General features: G+C 33.5%; 1 protein-coding gene across 2 annotated transcripts; it reads right to left on the bottom strand.

The window, feature by feature from the left end:
• Positions 1–6250: 6250 nt before the first annotated feature.
• Positions 6251–10292, bottom strand: LOC140867164 (U11/U12 small nuclear ribonucleoprotein 65 kDa protein-like). Of its 2 annotated transcripts, XM_073272240.1 has the most exons (7): positions 10208–10292; positions 9218–9382; positions 8962–9132; positions 7622–7709; positions 7380–7438; positions 6773–6838; positions 6251–6609 (listed from the first exon to the last, which is right to left on the bottom strand). In XM_073272240.1, exons 3-7 carry the CDS (start codon positions 9061–9063, stop codon positions 6511–6513), a joined length of 414 nt encoding a protein of 137 aa, XP_073128341.1. In that variant the 5' UTR covers positions 9064–9132; positions 9218–9382; positions 10208–10292; the 3' UTR covers positions 6251–6510. The 2 variants fall into 2 exon arrangements, with proteins under 2 accessions (XP_073128341.1, XP_073128342.1); XM_073272241.1 differs by lacking the exon at positions 7380–7438 and having other exon boundaries at positions 6773–6834.
• Positions 10293–16676: the final 6384 nt, after the last annotated feature.

The following is a 16676-nucleotide window of genomic DNA, read 5'->3' as shown; positions in this document are numbered from 1 at the left end:
CTGATCCAGCACTTCAACCGTCTCCATCTACTGAAAAGTTTATGGAAGATCTCATTATGGATGAACCAAGTGCTGATCCTGGTACTCCACCAACCATATTGGCTGCAGTCGAAACTATTACATCTCCAACTGTACCATTATTGGAAGGTCCATCGGGTAGCTCTCCAGCAAGTTCACCCGCACCACATCATCGTGAGTCTAGCCCTGTTTCACCAAGAAATGACTCAGAAGGGCAAATGATTCAGACTGATGATTCTTTAATTGAAGCCATGGCCGCAGCTCTAGATCATACCTTGATAAATCGGCTTCATGAGCTCATGCAAACGGTTAGGTCCTTCTCTCAAGACATAACAAACTCATCCTTATCGGTCGATAATTCACGCCAGACGATGATTCGGCATTTCGAGACCGTGTCTCGAGACCTCGCTCGTCTGTCCACAGAGATCACTAATCATCATCGCACTCAAATCAACACGCTCTCTACCGTCTCCGAACAAGTTATCCGATCCGAAAATCGCCTTCATAAGCAGTTGAATGATCGGATGGACACTATGCAAGCCACTCTACTTGCTCAAATCGATGCAAAAATAGACACTATGCAAGCCTGCCTTGGCACTCAACTCACTGAGGTCATCCTTCGGCTTAACCAAGGTGATGCCAAAAAGGGGGAAGAAGAGCAACGTAGAGCAGCAGAGGCAAGAAGACGTGAAGAAGAGTCCAGAAGAAAAGAAGAAGCCGACAGAAGAAGAAGAGAAGGCGATAGGTCAGGAGGAGCCAGTTGGTTCAAAAGATGAACAACTTATCTCTTCTTTACTTATCGCAGCCGCATCTTTTTTTTTCTGTAGGTGTAATAAAAATGCTTATTGTACTTAATGAAATTCATTCTCTCAATGAAGTTCATTTTAATGCTTTCATATTGTTCTTGGAGCACTTAAGTTTTGTCATCACCAAAAAGGGGGAAATTGTTGAATCCGATATTTTGGTGATAACAAACAACAACTCATTGTATAGGAATGTGCTGCCAACCATTGTATTTCAGGAACCTACTACAACTTCTACCGAAAGCTTGTCAACCGCCTTTGCTCTCGACCGGCTGAAGTCACAAGCCTATCAACTGGCTATCAAGACCAGCAGAGGATAAATCTATCTACCGGAAGCTTGTCAACCGCCTTTATCTCTCGACCGGTTGAAGTCACAAGCTTATCGACTGGTTATTCAAACCAGCAGAGGACAAATATCTCTACCGGTAGAATGCCAACTGCCTATCTAGATATCTCGAGACAAGTACCTATGACAAGATGTTCTTTGCAGGATCTTTTATTAAAAGCAGAACCGGCGTTTCAGAAGATTTGTTGACTCCTGCAAATCAAGACAACAGGTTGTACCAAAATGGCAAAAACACAGAATGACTGCAGATAAAGCATTCGACCGTTTATTCCAGTTTTGGACCCTGGAAGTTGTCTGCAGTGTACGATCCTCATGCAGAATCATCAATGCATTTATGAGCATTAAATGTGCATTCAATGCAGCATCAGAACGTTCAAAATAAAGACGTTGATGATTGACCTATATAAAGGGAAGATTGCTCAAACAACAACAAGTGATACGAGACAACGAAGAGAGACAAGCAACTCAGAAAAATTTCAATCACTTGACTAATATCAGAAGTCCTCATCTGATATACTTGAGCACACTTACAAGATCAATCATCTACTGCTCAAATAAACCCTCGCCTACAGTTCACATATCTGATCGTCAAGGATCATCCTAGGGTTTTCAAGCCTCTCGACCGCTCTGCAGTCTGAGAAGCTCAACTCAACTATACTCAGTGTTGAAGAGACTTGAAGCTGCTCTGAAAGCTTCCACCAGTCTGATAAGAACTGAGAATCTTATCTGTGTAAATCTAGGAGTTTCGGATTAGGCATTGGATAAGTCCTAAGTCTGAAGTGGGTGTATTACAAGACGTTGTAATAACCAAAGTCTTCTAGTGAATTCCTTCCTAAGTGGAAGAAGGGGAGACGTAGAAGGATTAAGCCTTCGAACTTCCATAAAATCGTGCTTTAGCATTTACTGCCACTTATCTCACATCCTGCTCATACATTGCATTATAAACTTTGCATCACTAAAACCTCTGAACTATTTCCGCACTATTTAAGTTGTTCAAAACGTTTTAGAAGTTGAGAAAACTGATTAAGTGAACTAAACTTCACTTGATCATTTTAAAGAAGTAGAAGAAAAGTTTCAGAGTGTATTCACCCCCCCCCCCCCCTCTACCCTCTGAACCGATCCCAACAATATGTAAATCAGTAAATCTAAGGATATATTACATATACATCCTCTTAAGTTTATCATAACTACACATAATTCAATTAACTTTGAAAATTACTTAAACATTCCCATATTTTTTTTATACACCTTAAATTACCATTTTTTATTAATAATATTAAAAAACGTCTATGGACATTTTAAACTTAATTTATTAAGAAAAAAAAGTACAAAAAATGAATATAAACCAAAATAAAAAATTTTATTTTGGTTGTGAATCGTTAAGACTCAAAATATTATAAAAGCTTGATTCAAACATGATGTCACATATGCATTTTCAAAGTTAGTTTGGTTTTTTTAATTGTAATAAACTTTAGAGGACGTATATACAATTAACTTTAAATCTAAATTTAAACGTTGTAGATGAATATACAAATGTTTAAAATTCTATAAAAATTAAAGAGTCAATTTTTTTTCCTTATAAAATTGACATAAATCAACATTAAATCATTTATCACAAAAACTCTAGTGAAATGATCTCACGGGTCAATTCTGTGAGACAAATCTACTAGTTAACTCACTCATGAAACATAATTATTTTTTATGCTAAAAATATTATTTTTTTTATTGTACATATGAGCAAGATTAACACGTCTCACAAAACACACACTCATCATTTACTTATGCACGCATTATTAATTAATGTAATTTTTTTCCGTATAGTTAAAATAATATTTAATATACAAATTTTAATATGTACTAAAATTCATTTAGTACACGGATAAATTGTCAATTTGAAATATTGAAAATAATTTAATAGATACATGATCAAGTTAAAAAATCAATTTTACCCGTTTTAAAATTATTTTAAGTCCAACATTATTATTAAATTCATCTAGATACGGGATAAAACCTTCAAATATCCATGTTGTTTTCATGTTTTATCCCACTAAATACACACTCTATGTTTCAAGATTATTTTACAGATTAAAAGTATAAACATAAATTTATATTTATTTAAATTTTATATTATAATAAATACATCATACTCATTGTATACAAATGTAATAAATATTAATTAATACAAAAATTTAAAGATATATATAACCGATAAACTATACCTTAAAATATAATTATAAATATATAATAAAACAATGTTGTACTCTGATCTATATTTTAGTCTTATAATTATATATATATATATATATATATATATATTAATAAAATTACAATGCAAATCAAAATATACAAAGATAAAATATATTAGTAAAAAAATCATGAAACTAACTAGAAATATCTAAACCATGTACAAAAACTTTTGGCAATCAGAATCATATAAATTAGGATAATGAGAGAGATTCACAACCTCCACGATTTATTTATTTTTTTTTTTTCTCAAGGAGATATATCATTAATTTATGATACACAACTTTCATCTTGAAAACGTTTCCGGACGTATGATATATATAATTTTCTTCTTATTAATTATAGCATAATAAATTTTACTTTATTTTTACAATTTTAATTTTAATTAATAAAATAATATAAATCTAAAAAAGTAAAATGTGTATCTAGTATAATTAAAAAATAAAAATATTAAACTTGAGAAAATTTATGTAATTTAAAATATGTTTTACATTGTGTTCATTCACTACTATTTTAGCGTAGAAGAGGGGTTTAGGGTTTCTTGTGTGCTAGCATAAAATCGAGAAAGGTTGAATTCAAAATGAAGGGTCCTGCTAGGATTTACTGTAGAGCCACAATCCACTTTGAAAATTTGTTTCAGAATTGGATCCCATGGAAAAAATGCTTACTCATCATCCAACTCAAGATTTAAATAAGTAATTTACTCTTCGTAACTATTACAAGTACAAACACCGACGGTAGGAAATTTTATTTGAATAAAATTGGCTTTCCATTAAAACTTCATAAACTGGAAGGAACCAGCCCACGCAAAGCCGCCCACAATGCCCCATTTATCATGCATGTGCCAGATTTTTTATTTTTATTTTCTAATGATGACGATAAAGCCGCCCACAATGCTGAATTTATCATGCATGTGCCTGACGATGATGAGGAGACTTATCAGGCATTGATGATGAACATGACAAGAATGGTAGAAGGTGCGCTCCATGAGCTGAATCACGACTTTCGACTTTCTATCTCGGTCAGTTCCTATCCTTAAATTGTGTGATTGCTCTTGTTAAGTTTCTTATACATGTGCAGTGAGAGAAAAACTGAGAACCATAGAAACACAATTGATCCAAAAAAAGGAGTACTTTGCTTGTCGACTAGCCGACAAGCTTGTAAAGGCACGACGGGAGGACGACAGAGAATATGACATGCAATATGACATACAGTGTAATAGGAAATCAACAATATCCATCTAAAGATCAGTGGGCTGGTAAAGCTTTTTCAATACAATCAAGTTCTGAAATCAAATTCTCAAAAATCGAGTTAGGTTGTGGATCAGCCGTGATTCCATGAGAAATTTAAGGGTTTGTGGGTCAGGTTCATTTTTTACATCCCCGATTATAAATAAAATATTAATTAAATAGGATTAATGCATTATTAACTAACAAAATAAGTCATCAAGTATCAACTATTTAGAATTACCGAAGGTTTGTGTAGATATTTCCAAGGGTGTTCGGACCTACAAATCATCAACACGTCCAATGCGGATCAACATGTGATCGGAGCTTCCGATCATACTCATGCAGACATGTGACAACTCAAGCCTGGTGACTTTATAGCCAGTTTGGAATTTTTTTTGAACACCATATATAAATATATCATAGGAGATTCATTTCCTTGGCACCACTAGTTATGTTGCGAAGTGCTTCTATAATAGACAGATACTTTTATATATTTCATAATGAAAATTTGGGTATTGTTTGTTTGAAAAAATATATATTTTTTATATTGATGCCATAAATATTTATCATGTAGTATTTATTTTGTAAAATATTTATAAATAATTGTTTGTTTTGTGCAGTAAGTCTATTTTAAATTTTTTACTACGCTTTCAAATTTAAATCACATATAGTCGAGATTTCGTTGTTATATAGATAAAGTAAATTATTATTATTAATAATATTATGTGCTTTAAATTTTAAAATTAATTATTTTGTTAAAACAATAAAAAATCAAATCGAGGTTGTTTGGGTTGATTTGGTTGGTCTGGTTCGGGTTGGTCGTTTTCGGATTCGGGTTAAGAGATTTTTTGATAATATCTTGCGTCAACCCGACTCAAACACCCGAAACCACCAAAAGCCTAAAAAGATGTATTATTACCATGTATACTCTTATAATTTAAATTGAATGAGGATACTGCCTTTATGATTTGATTAATCATGTCAATGTCAAAGCACTTGATACCTTGTTGTACGAAGAGAAGTTGAATGTGAATCACAACTTGAAAGAAAATGAATAAGATATAGTGCAGCTCTTAAAAACGATAAAAAGAAGAACAGACTCTCATGAAAAAAGAGGTCGATTTGAAGAATCTTTAGAGTGAGAAAGTGTTTTATTTCATAAAACTTTGCGCTTTACAAATGATAACTCCACATTATTTATAATAGTTACATTTTATGATGAAGAACTAATATGTATTTGATTTAATGATGAAGATTAACTCTTCAGGAGATTCTACTATCTAAATGTGTTTAGATACTTCTATCCAAGTGTAAAACTGAATTCTAGAGAATTGTAGAAAAAGAAATTGTAGAAGGTTTTAGAAAATGCCAATTTTTTATGTGTGTAAAAATTTATAGATATTATTTTAACCATGAAAATTTCATTAATTAATAAACAGTACTTAACTAAATGATTTGGAGTGATTTATAGCTATTTTATTATAGAAAAAAGTGGACTCTTTAATTTCATAAAAATTCTAAACACATGAATATTCGTATACAACTCGTAATAAATGTATACATTCTAGTTTTTTTTAATGCATACATAATACATTAATTACATGGAAAGATCAAGTTTTACAACATTACGAATTATAGAGGAGATAGTGTCCAGAAAATCTAGATTGCTCCCATTCTACAAGCAGCACCTAGCTAAAACATGTGCAACACCATTTACATTCCTAGAACAGTGGTTGATAGAAAAAGAAAATGAACCTGAGCAAAATTTTCTGATATCTTCAACAAGAGGTTCATCCACAGAAAAAGGTTGAGGATTTTTTATAGCTTGAATGGCGGATAGAACATCTGATTCGATATGGAGTATCAAGTGTTAATCGTTGCTCTCTTTAGTTGGCTTGGCAGAAGCAGGATTCCTCCCAAATTGGAGAACAATAGGTTTGCCTTTTAGTAGATATCCATTTGCTGCATTCTGCAACAGATCATGTACAATAAATTCAACCTCCAATCTACATAATATTCAATAACTGAAAAAAAACAATACGTGATCCCAATCATCCAAAAGTTCTATAAGATAAACCCAATCAAAAATGAAAGCAACGAAAGATACTAAATCCCAGGGCCAAAAAACATACCAGCGCATTGTGAGCAAGTTCAACCGTCGGGAATCTAACAAACGCTTGGCCCCTCATTCTGCCTTCCTAAAAGCAGAGGTGGTGTAACACTTTAGTTGCAAGTACATGTAAATATATAACAGATGGCAGGATTCTATCTTGCATTTTACTAGGCTGGAGACTCTGCAAGAGTTTTGCATCACAAACCTTTCCATTTTACAACTTCCAATACACCACTAATAATTTCTCCATTAATGCCGCATTTGGCCAGATATTTCATGCATAATGTAAAATTATGGAACTTCTCCTATCTGATGTCATTTAGTTATAAAACCCAGAACAAATGCTTAAACTTCTAAGGTAACAGCTAATGGAACTGCTTCCAACACTGTTCTTTTCATTGAATATTGAATATGCCACTTTTCTACAAAAAAACAAATAAGCATTATATCTGACACAAATAACCAGAACCTTAGACATGTACATTTGCCGGGTAGGCTCTAGAATTATAAAGTTTTTCTCCTTTGCGGGTGAGTGGAAGAAACTTAAAAAAATAAAGCTATGCTTAAAATACTAAAATAGCTAGATATTTTTGGGTTGCCAGTCTAGAGAGGGAAACATATATCACCTGCATCAATTTTATAAGTAGATTAGACTTGGCTTTGTCAATGCTTCCAAAAAACGATCCTGTAGAAAGATAAGAAATCACTCTACAGTGAAGATTCCTTCAAGGGCAAAAATCAAACAGCAAAATACAAGATCTCCAAGTGTTTTTTCTTTCATTATATTTAATACAATAACTATGTGTTATGGAAAAAAATAAATTTAATGAAAGACAAAAGCTAGGTAAAAAGAAAGTTCAAAACTCACCAAATATAAAGTAGAAGTCGTCAACAACTACATCTTTAGCCAAGTTCTTCACATATAAAACAGGAGTAGGATCCCCAGTAGTATAATTCTGTAAGAGAAAATAAAAACAGCAAAAGGTAAATGCCCACCAATATCGATGAAGCTTTCAAAGAATAATCTCAGGCGATAATAACAATCATATCAGATGGAAGATTTTTGCACACGTCTAATCAAAAGTACTGTTTCCTATAAATCTCATTTCTAGGAAATTTTCACACCCCAACAGACTCTGATCTAATTCTTTGATTTTTGCAACCAACTCCCATCAAATGTGCCACCAAGGAATGCAGTAAAATGGAGGAAAAGTGGATGCATTGATATCCAGGAAAGCGCTACACGGAGCCAAATAGTAGTTACATGTGGACACCATTTCCTTAATTTTTTCAACACTGAAGAAAATAGATTTAACTCATCTAAAATATTTCAAAACCATCGTGACGAGTTTTTCCCTTGGGCCACGGCGAAATTATCTTGTCTACAGCATTGGAGTATAATTCATGTGCAATTGCATAACCATCAATCTTCTAATTTTTACTAGTCCCATCAGCCATGTAAGTACTTGCAGACAATTTGACATCTAAAATACAAGATAAAGTCTCTAAAGTGCATCTGTTAATCTGTCAAACACTCATCTTTTATGAAAACCATTAAAACAAGCAACTCTACAAGGCCATCTTTAGGTTCTTCCTAACCGTGGAGTAACAATTAAACTTCACAGCTGTTTCTCGAGTCCCGACTGTCAGCTTCAATCCCACATACTACTGAATATATGAGTTCGATGGATCATGGTTCTCCTGTATATTCTTATTTACAAGTTAAAAATTCTTAACATGTCAATTTTGTTTTTACGACAACAAATTACATTCTTGAAGCTGGAATCAGGTTTCTAAAATGCTGAGGAGAAGACGAATCTAAGACTTAATCATGCAAACTTTTCAAAAGAAGATATTGGAAAGCAAGGAGGGCAGGGATTGTTTTCATCCAGTGACCTTTGGTGCTCACTGATAGATAATAGTTCAAACTCAATCCTAATTCACCAACAATACTTCATTCCTAGCAGTACCTTTATAACTAGGAGAGTTTGCCTAATCTTTAGTTAAACAACTAATGTTAAAACAAATAATACGAATAATACCATTAAGAACTGACATTGCAGGATAGTCGGTAAATATATTTCCATATCATTGTAATCATTTCATGCTCTACCAGAACATAAATTTTATGAGCTGAACCAGTTTGCATTTACTAAGGAACAAAAATTATAATTGATTGATCCACGGGTAGAAGAACAAATTTGATACCTTAAACCTAGGAAGTGATAAAATTTCCTCCGGAGGCAATTTTCCACTATTTAGTTCCTCTAGTGTAGCATAATGTTGCTGATCAGAATCCCCTTGGATCATCTATTGCAATTCCATCACGGTATCATCATCTTTCTTATCAGGTTGAATTTGCTTTGGTGCTATTCTTATCTACAAACATACAAGTGCTTAAATTACAAATTTTCTTTAGAAGAAAACCAAGTTACAATAGAATGTAGATGTCAAATGGTGAAACCTGCAGTATAGGGTTCTTTCTTTTTAATATTGGCTTCTCTTTTGGCAATAAGGCTGCTGGTTTCAATCCAACAGTTTCGTGAGCCACATCCTTATTGACAGTGGGGCCCACGATAGATTGTCTCTTGATCCGCTTTCGCTTAGGCATTCTCTCTCCCCGCACTTCCTAAACCATAACAAACACACAATTGACACCCACCAATAATGAATTTTCTATTATATGTAAAGCAATAAAAGATTTTTAAAACTAGACCAAGAAACAAACGGAACAGAGACAATTCTGCATCAAACTTTAAACAATGTGAAATATATAGCAAATGTCAAAAGGTAGCTGGCAGAAAAAATGTTGGTGTGTTAATAAAAATGTCGAGATAAATATCTACAGCATGCAAAAGGTTTCATATATGTGTGTGTGAACAAATATTATAAACACACACACGCACGCACACATATATATATACATTGAGAGCACTAAGTGTATGGCATGCCACGCAGACAAACAGCTCTACCAGTATGTGTTCTCATGATGACTGATTGTGGATTTTGAAACTTCAACCAAAATTCAAATGTGCTCAATGGCCTAAGGTAGTATTTGGAAAAGCTTATAAGAAGCACTTATCATCTTTGCATTTTGTTAAGAAAAAATTAGAAGTGCTTCCTAAAAGCTCTCTCAAACACTACCTAAATCTAAAATGATTGTAGTTATGAGTTCTCTTCAAGAGCATAAAGCATCTCTTTTCCAGCAAAAAATGCATGAAGCTCTAAAAGGCTTAAGTTAACAACAAAATAAGGTATCATGAACACTCAGGTTTGAATATCACTTTTCATGATCCTTGAACAAAACAGACCAAAAACATGAAAAATGTCCTTACCTTAAGCTTTCCAAACGTGTTTTTTCAGTAAATGGTACTCCAATGAATCTCTTATCGATGGCACAAAAATCAAATAAATTGGATAGTACATAAAAAGAACAGAGACAAGAGTAGATCACCTCATCTGAGGACTCCATTTCTGACTCGCTGCCTGATAAATCTTCAACGTTAGTTTCTGAGGATAAAGGGGGAGGAGGAGGTAATGGTGGAAAATTTAGAGAAATAAGCCCCTCCACATTTTCATTTAAGAAAATAGACCTATGAGGGCAAATTACTTATTTACCCCGTTGCTTAAGTCTTCTCAACTAATACAATCCTCCGATAAACCTTATTTTTCCTTCTCTAACTCTCCTCTTCTTCCCTCTTCCCGCTTTCTTCTTCTTCTAGTCCGTTGCCATGGGGCATTTGCAAAAATAGGCCCCCCACAAAATTCTTTTAAGTTTGTAGGCTCCTCATAAATTCTTTTGGGTAAATAGGCCTTTTTTTAATTAACATTTAAGTTAAATAATAATTAATTTCTAATAGCTTTTGGATTTTGTGGGCCTTGAGAAAGGGCAAAACCCCACCAAAAACAAATGGCTTGGCTTCTTCTCTAGTTTTGGCGTTTCTGCTTCTTCTTCTTCTTCCCAACCGTTTTCAATCTTCATTTAATTTGTTGTGTGTTATCTTCTTTTCTTTTCTCCAAAGAAATCTAGATGAGAACTAAAGCTTAATAACATTCTCATCTCACAAAATATCGCTGGAGATATATATATATATATAAGGTATTTTGTTTGCTCATTTATGTTTTCATATTTGTAGGTTATCCATTTGTCAAGTAATTTGATTTGTCATTTAGTTTGTTGAAATATTTATATCAGTCGGTTAGTTATATATTCCAGTCGGTTGATAAAATTAAATCGGTTGGTTACATTTCAGTAGGTTAAACCATATAGTGCAGTCGTTTATAGAATTCGATCAGTTGGTTCCGTTATATATTGCAGTCGGTTGAAAGAATTAAATCGGTTGGTTGCATTCAGTAGTTTAAAACATATTTTACAGTCGGTTATGTTATATATTTCAGTCGGTTGAAAGAACTAAATCGGTTGGTTATATTTTCAGTAGTTTAAAACATATTTTACAGTCGGTTAATAACATTCGATCAGTTGGTTAATTTCAATGAGTTATTTATTTATTTTATTTTTTTTTTACAGATTTTGCGGATGGAGATATGGTACAAATCTTAATTAATTTTGATGGCGAGTGGAAGGCTGATGGTGAACATAAATATTCATGGTGTGATGGAAATAATTCGGGATGGCATGCTATATCTATTGATGATGGTAATGTAAGTATTGAAGATGTTGAAGATGCAATTTTTGAAACAATTCAATTGGATAGGCAGGATATGGTATTGAAGCTAAGTTACTTGCCAAAAATTGAGGGATGTAATCCAAGACCAATATATATAAAAAGCTCACGAGCATTGACAACATATCTGTCTTTTGGCGTTTCAAATGTTAGACCTTTGCTTCATGTTGAAATGATCAAAGCAAGTGGCTTCAGAACTAGTGTTGAAACAAATGACAATGCTAGAGATATTGAAGTTTGTAGAGATATTAATGATGAGAGGGTTGCCGATTATGAAACTGAAGTATATGGTGGTGATAATAGAACATATGATGAATATTTTGACGGTGTATTTTTTGAAAATGAGTTAGAAAATGGAATGAATGAACATGAAGTTTTGGTGGATGAAACAACAGAGATTGATAATGTGGTGACCGAAATAGTGGAGCATGTTGTGAACGAAGAGAATCATGTTGAGCTTACACTGTGTTCACCAAGAAATACACAAGTTGCATCTTCTTATCGTGATGATAATCATGTTGATGAGTGTGCATTGTATACAACACAGGATACACAAGTACAAGATGTTGAAGGTAATGCGACTTATTCATTTAATGATTTGTCTAACTTTTTTGTTGGTCAAGAGTTTGAGAGCAAAGATGAATTTCAAACAGAGTTGTTTAAGATTTGTTTAAATGCCTCCTTTGAAGTAGATGTTCGGAAATCCAACAAAAAATTTTATGATGTTAGATGTGTGACACCGAGTTGCAAATGGAAAATACGTGCATCACAAATACAGAATTCATCACGATTCTCTATACGTGTTTATCGTAACATCCATACTTGTGATCTTTCATATCGGAGGAAAATGCACCGACAAGCAACTTCAGACTTTGTAGCAAAGATTTTGGTTGAAAATTTTAAAGGACAACTCAATTTGCCTGAACCAAAAATCATTATCACGATGATGCAAAACAAAGGTGTTGAAATTAGTTATTTCAAAGCATGGAGGGGAAGACAAGTTGCTTTGGATAAGTTACTTGGAAGTCCTGAAGAGAGTTATAGAATTATGCCTTCGTATTTGCATATGATTGAGCGAGTGAATAAAGACTCAAAAACTGATTTGGTGACAGATTCAACAGGTAGATTTAAATATTTGTTTTTAGCATATGGGGCATGCATCGATGGATTTCGTAGAATGAGAAAAGTTATATCTGTTGATGGAACATTTTTAAAGTGCAAATATAGAGGTTGTTTACTTGTTGCTACAGCTCAAGATGGTGACTTTCATCAGTATCCTATATCATGGGGCATTGTTGACTCTGAAAATGATGATTCTTGGACTTGGTTTTTGCAGAAGTTGAAGGAGTTTATTAATGATGATCCTGAATTGGTAATCATTTCTGACAGACATATATCTATTATTAATGTTGTCCATACTGTGTATGAGCATGCATCACATGTACATTGCTCGTGGCATCTTTCACAAAATCTTAAAAGAGTGTCTGGCGGAAAAGGTGGGATTGATTTGTTTATGAAAACAACATATGCATACAAAGTTTCCGAATTTGATGAGTTGTACATATGTTTGAAAGAAAGGTATCCTAATATTGCATCGTATCTTGAAATGCATTCATCTCCTGAAAAATGGTCTAGAGCTCATTCCCCCGGTGCAAGATACAATATAATGACGACAAATGGGGTGGAGTCAATAAATGCAACACTTAAGAATGAGAGAGAGATGCCAGTCGTAGCATTGTTGGATGCAATTCATAAATTAACCTCAAATTGGTTCAACAAGCATCGAAAAGCTGCAGGTTCAGCTACGACGACACTTACTCCTTCGACAGAGGCTATCTTGAGAGCTAATTTTACAGTGTCACAACGTCTAAAAGCATCTCAACTTAATGCATTTGAGTATCAAGTATTTGGTGATGGGAAGAATGAAGTTGTCAACTTATCTGACAAATCTTGTAGTTGTCGAGTGTTTCAAGTTGATAAACTCCCATGTGCTCATGCAATTGCAGCAATTTACTTTGCAAAATTAGATTTGTATGACTTTTGCTCGCCCTACTACTCGTCTCAGATGTGGGCCCTTGCTTATGCCGGTACTATATATCTGGTTCCAATTGCAAGTGAATGGAATATTCCAGATGATCTTAGATATGATGTAGTACTCCCAGACGTCAAGAGGAAACGTGGAAGATCACAAAAAGAAAGAATACCCTCTATTGGAGAGTTTGGCCGGAAGCGGAGTAAAAAATGTGGCGTGTGTCATGAATCAGGCCATTATCGGAAAAAATGCCCACAGAGATAGACTGATATGTAAACAAGTTGTTTAGTTTATTTTTTAAAAGGTTGTATTTGGATGTTGATTAGTTTTTTTCGAGTAGGTTGTATTTTGTAAACATGTTATCAAACTTTCTATTGGCAAATGATCTAATTTCTTACATGTATGTGTGAATGTGTTTGGATGTGTGAAATTAGTCAGTTACTGTACATATATCGGGTGGTTCAATGTATTTAATCAGTCGTTTAATGCAAGTTCAATGTATTTAATCAGTCGGTTAATGCAAATATATTAGTTGGTTGAATGTGTTAAATCAGTCGGTTAATGTAGATATCGGGTGGTTTCAATGTTTAATCAGTCGGTTAATGCAAATATATCAGTTGGTTGGATGTGTGAAATACGTTGGTTATTGTACATATATCGGGGTGGTTCAATGTACTTAATCAGTCGGTTAATGAAAGTTCAATGTAATTAATCAGTCAGTTAATAAAAATATATCAGTTGGGTAAATGTGTTAAATCAGTCGGTTAATGCAAATATATCAGTTGGTTGAATGTGTTAAATCAGTTGGTTACTATAAATATAGGGTGGTTGATGCATAATCACAATCACCATCACAAACCTTTAGTACTAATCAGTCTATGTTGACCATTAAAGTATTTTAGTTGATTAATGTGTTAATCATATTTCAGTTGGTTCAATGTGTTAATATCAGAACTATATAATATAGAAGTATGTTACATGATTTACATATGATAATATGATGTACAATCACACTTCAATTGGCTAAATCCTACATGTCAATTAGTTCCATGATATAAAAATATCCTACATTTGATGCGAACGTAAGAAGATTGTCCGAACTTTTGTAATTATTTTAACTACGTAAACTATATTCTCAACTGATTCAATGAGATATATCAAATAGTTCATGTGTTTATTTAGTTTATTTCTATTGGTTCAACGTGTTAATCAGTCGGTTAATACAAATATATCAGTTGGTTGGATGTGTGAAATCCGTCGGTTACTGTACATACATCGGGTGGTTCAATGTACTGAATCAGTCGATTAATGCAAGTTCAGTGTATTTAGTTAGTCGGTTAATGCAAATATATCAGTTGGTTGAATGTGTTAAATCAGTCGGTTACTATACATATCAGTCGGTTCAATGTATATATTCAGTCGGTTAATGCTTATATTTCACGCGGAATTAAAAATTTCAGTTGGTTCAATGTGTTTAATAAGTCGGTTAATAAAAGGTATTTGAGTTGGTTCAAATTGTTTAATCAGTCATCCAATGCAAATATATCATTTTGTTAGATTTAAAATCAATCGGTTAATTCAAATATAACAGTTGGTTGATCGTGTTAAATCAGTTGGTTAAATGTAAAATATAAAAGTATGCTTATATTTCAGTCAGTTAGTAAAAGTATTTCAGTCGGTTCAATGTATATATTCAGTCGGTTAATGATTATATTTCAGGCGGAATTAAAAATTTCAGTCGGTTAATGATAAGGGTCGTTCAGAAGGAAATGACTTATGCTTATATTTATAGTGTATTCAATCAGTCGATTTCCACAAAATCAATCATTCTGAATACCATCACATCAACATTAGTCCACAAACCATCACATCATTAACATCTTCCAACTAAACCACTAAATCGACAAAATAATTCCAAATATATAACATCAGTGCAAATCTATAAAATCCATTCACCATACCATACAGATGTTCCTAAATATTTTCTATATGAATTCACAATATTATCATTCAATCCATATGGAGACTGCTGAGACAACTCCACCTCAAAAGTCTTCAGCATCCATGCACCGCAATCAGAACTGTAAAAATGAATTATTTTAGACTCCCGCAAAATATGTTGAGATCCAATGAAATGATAAATTATGTTTTGTAATAAAAATTTCAGAAAATTCAAGAACATACATACCTGCTCATATTTTGCGGGAAATCTTTGGGGCGTGCAACTGTCCATATATCAGGAATCTTGACTTTGCAATAATGTAGAAGATGTTGAACCACATATCTACTGGATCAATATAAGCAGTCATTTCAGCATCGGTGTAGCAGCCGTGGTTGCAATCAAATATAGTGATGATTCCATCCTTCACATTCACTACAACTGCTACCCAATGTATAGGCAAATTCAATGGAATCAATATTGAAGATTCATTTTCCCATGGTACTGAAGTCCAACGACGACAATATCCATCAACGTAGCCAAATAACTTCTTCCAATGATATCGCTGAAATCATCACGAGCATTCCGATATGCAAAACCTATATCTTGAGAGAAATACGGACTCATGATGGCAACATCCTATTTCACCAAATGTGGGTATGTCTTTTGCAAGACAGATAATCCATACATGCTCTCGTATACATGCTGCATGTTATGGAATCATATTATATATAAAAAAATATTATTATTAGAACACGACTAGAAAAAAATATCCTACTCACGCTTTCATCGAGCCAGTGCCTCGGATTAAGAAGGTCCGTAAACCATGACTTGCCATATGATCCATATGTACATGCTTTAAATCCATCATGTAATCTATTTACTTCTTTGGTGACAGTGGACAATACTTTCTTGATGGAAACACACTACACTGGTTCAAATGAACCGTTGTAAGGACCGGTATATCCAAGTGCAGTCAAAGCAGGTGTCTCAGGTATTTGTACATATGGAGAGCGACAAAATTGAGACTTTTTACTCCTTCGAGCATCTACATATGGAAAGCAAGTGTTTTAGATAGTGATGCATACCTTCAAAACTTATATTTCAATCAAATTATAACAAAATATAATGCATGCACTTTTTAACTGCAATGGATGGTGTGATCTCCTTTGGTAATGCTTGATCATTCATAGCTGCATCATCATCAACTGTGATGACATTTGCATCATCATGTTTGAATGAAATCTCCGTAGTAGCAACATATTGT

The sequence above is a fragment of the Henckelia pumila genome, chromosome 4 (assembly GCF_033568475.1).
Source record: "Henckelia pumila isolate YLH828 chromosome 4, ASM3356847v2, whole genome shotgun sequence".
Taxonomy (NCBI): domain Eukaryota; kingdom Viridiplantae; phylum Streptophyta; class Magnoliopsida; order Lamiales; family Gesneriaceae; genus Henckelia; species Henckelia pumila.
Note: the sequence above shows the minus strand (reverse complement) of the source record. Positions and strands in the feature narration are given on the sequence as shown.

Excerpts from the sequence above, each read along its gene's own strand:
- LOC140867164 (XM_073272240.1), bottom strand. The coding sequence starts at position 9,063 with ATGATCCAAGGGGATTCTGATCAGCAACATTATGCTACACTAGAGGAA. Across the intron at positions 7,439-7,621 it reads CGACTTCTACTTTATATTTG|GATCGTTTTTTGGAAGCATT; the intron begins GTGAGTTTTGAA and ends ATCTTTCTACAG. Across the intron at positions 6,839-7,379 it reads TACTTATAAAATTGATGCAG|GAAGGCAGAATGAGGGGCCA; the intron begins GTGATATATGTT and ends CTCTGCTTTTAG.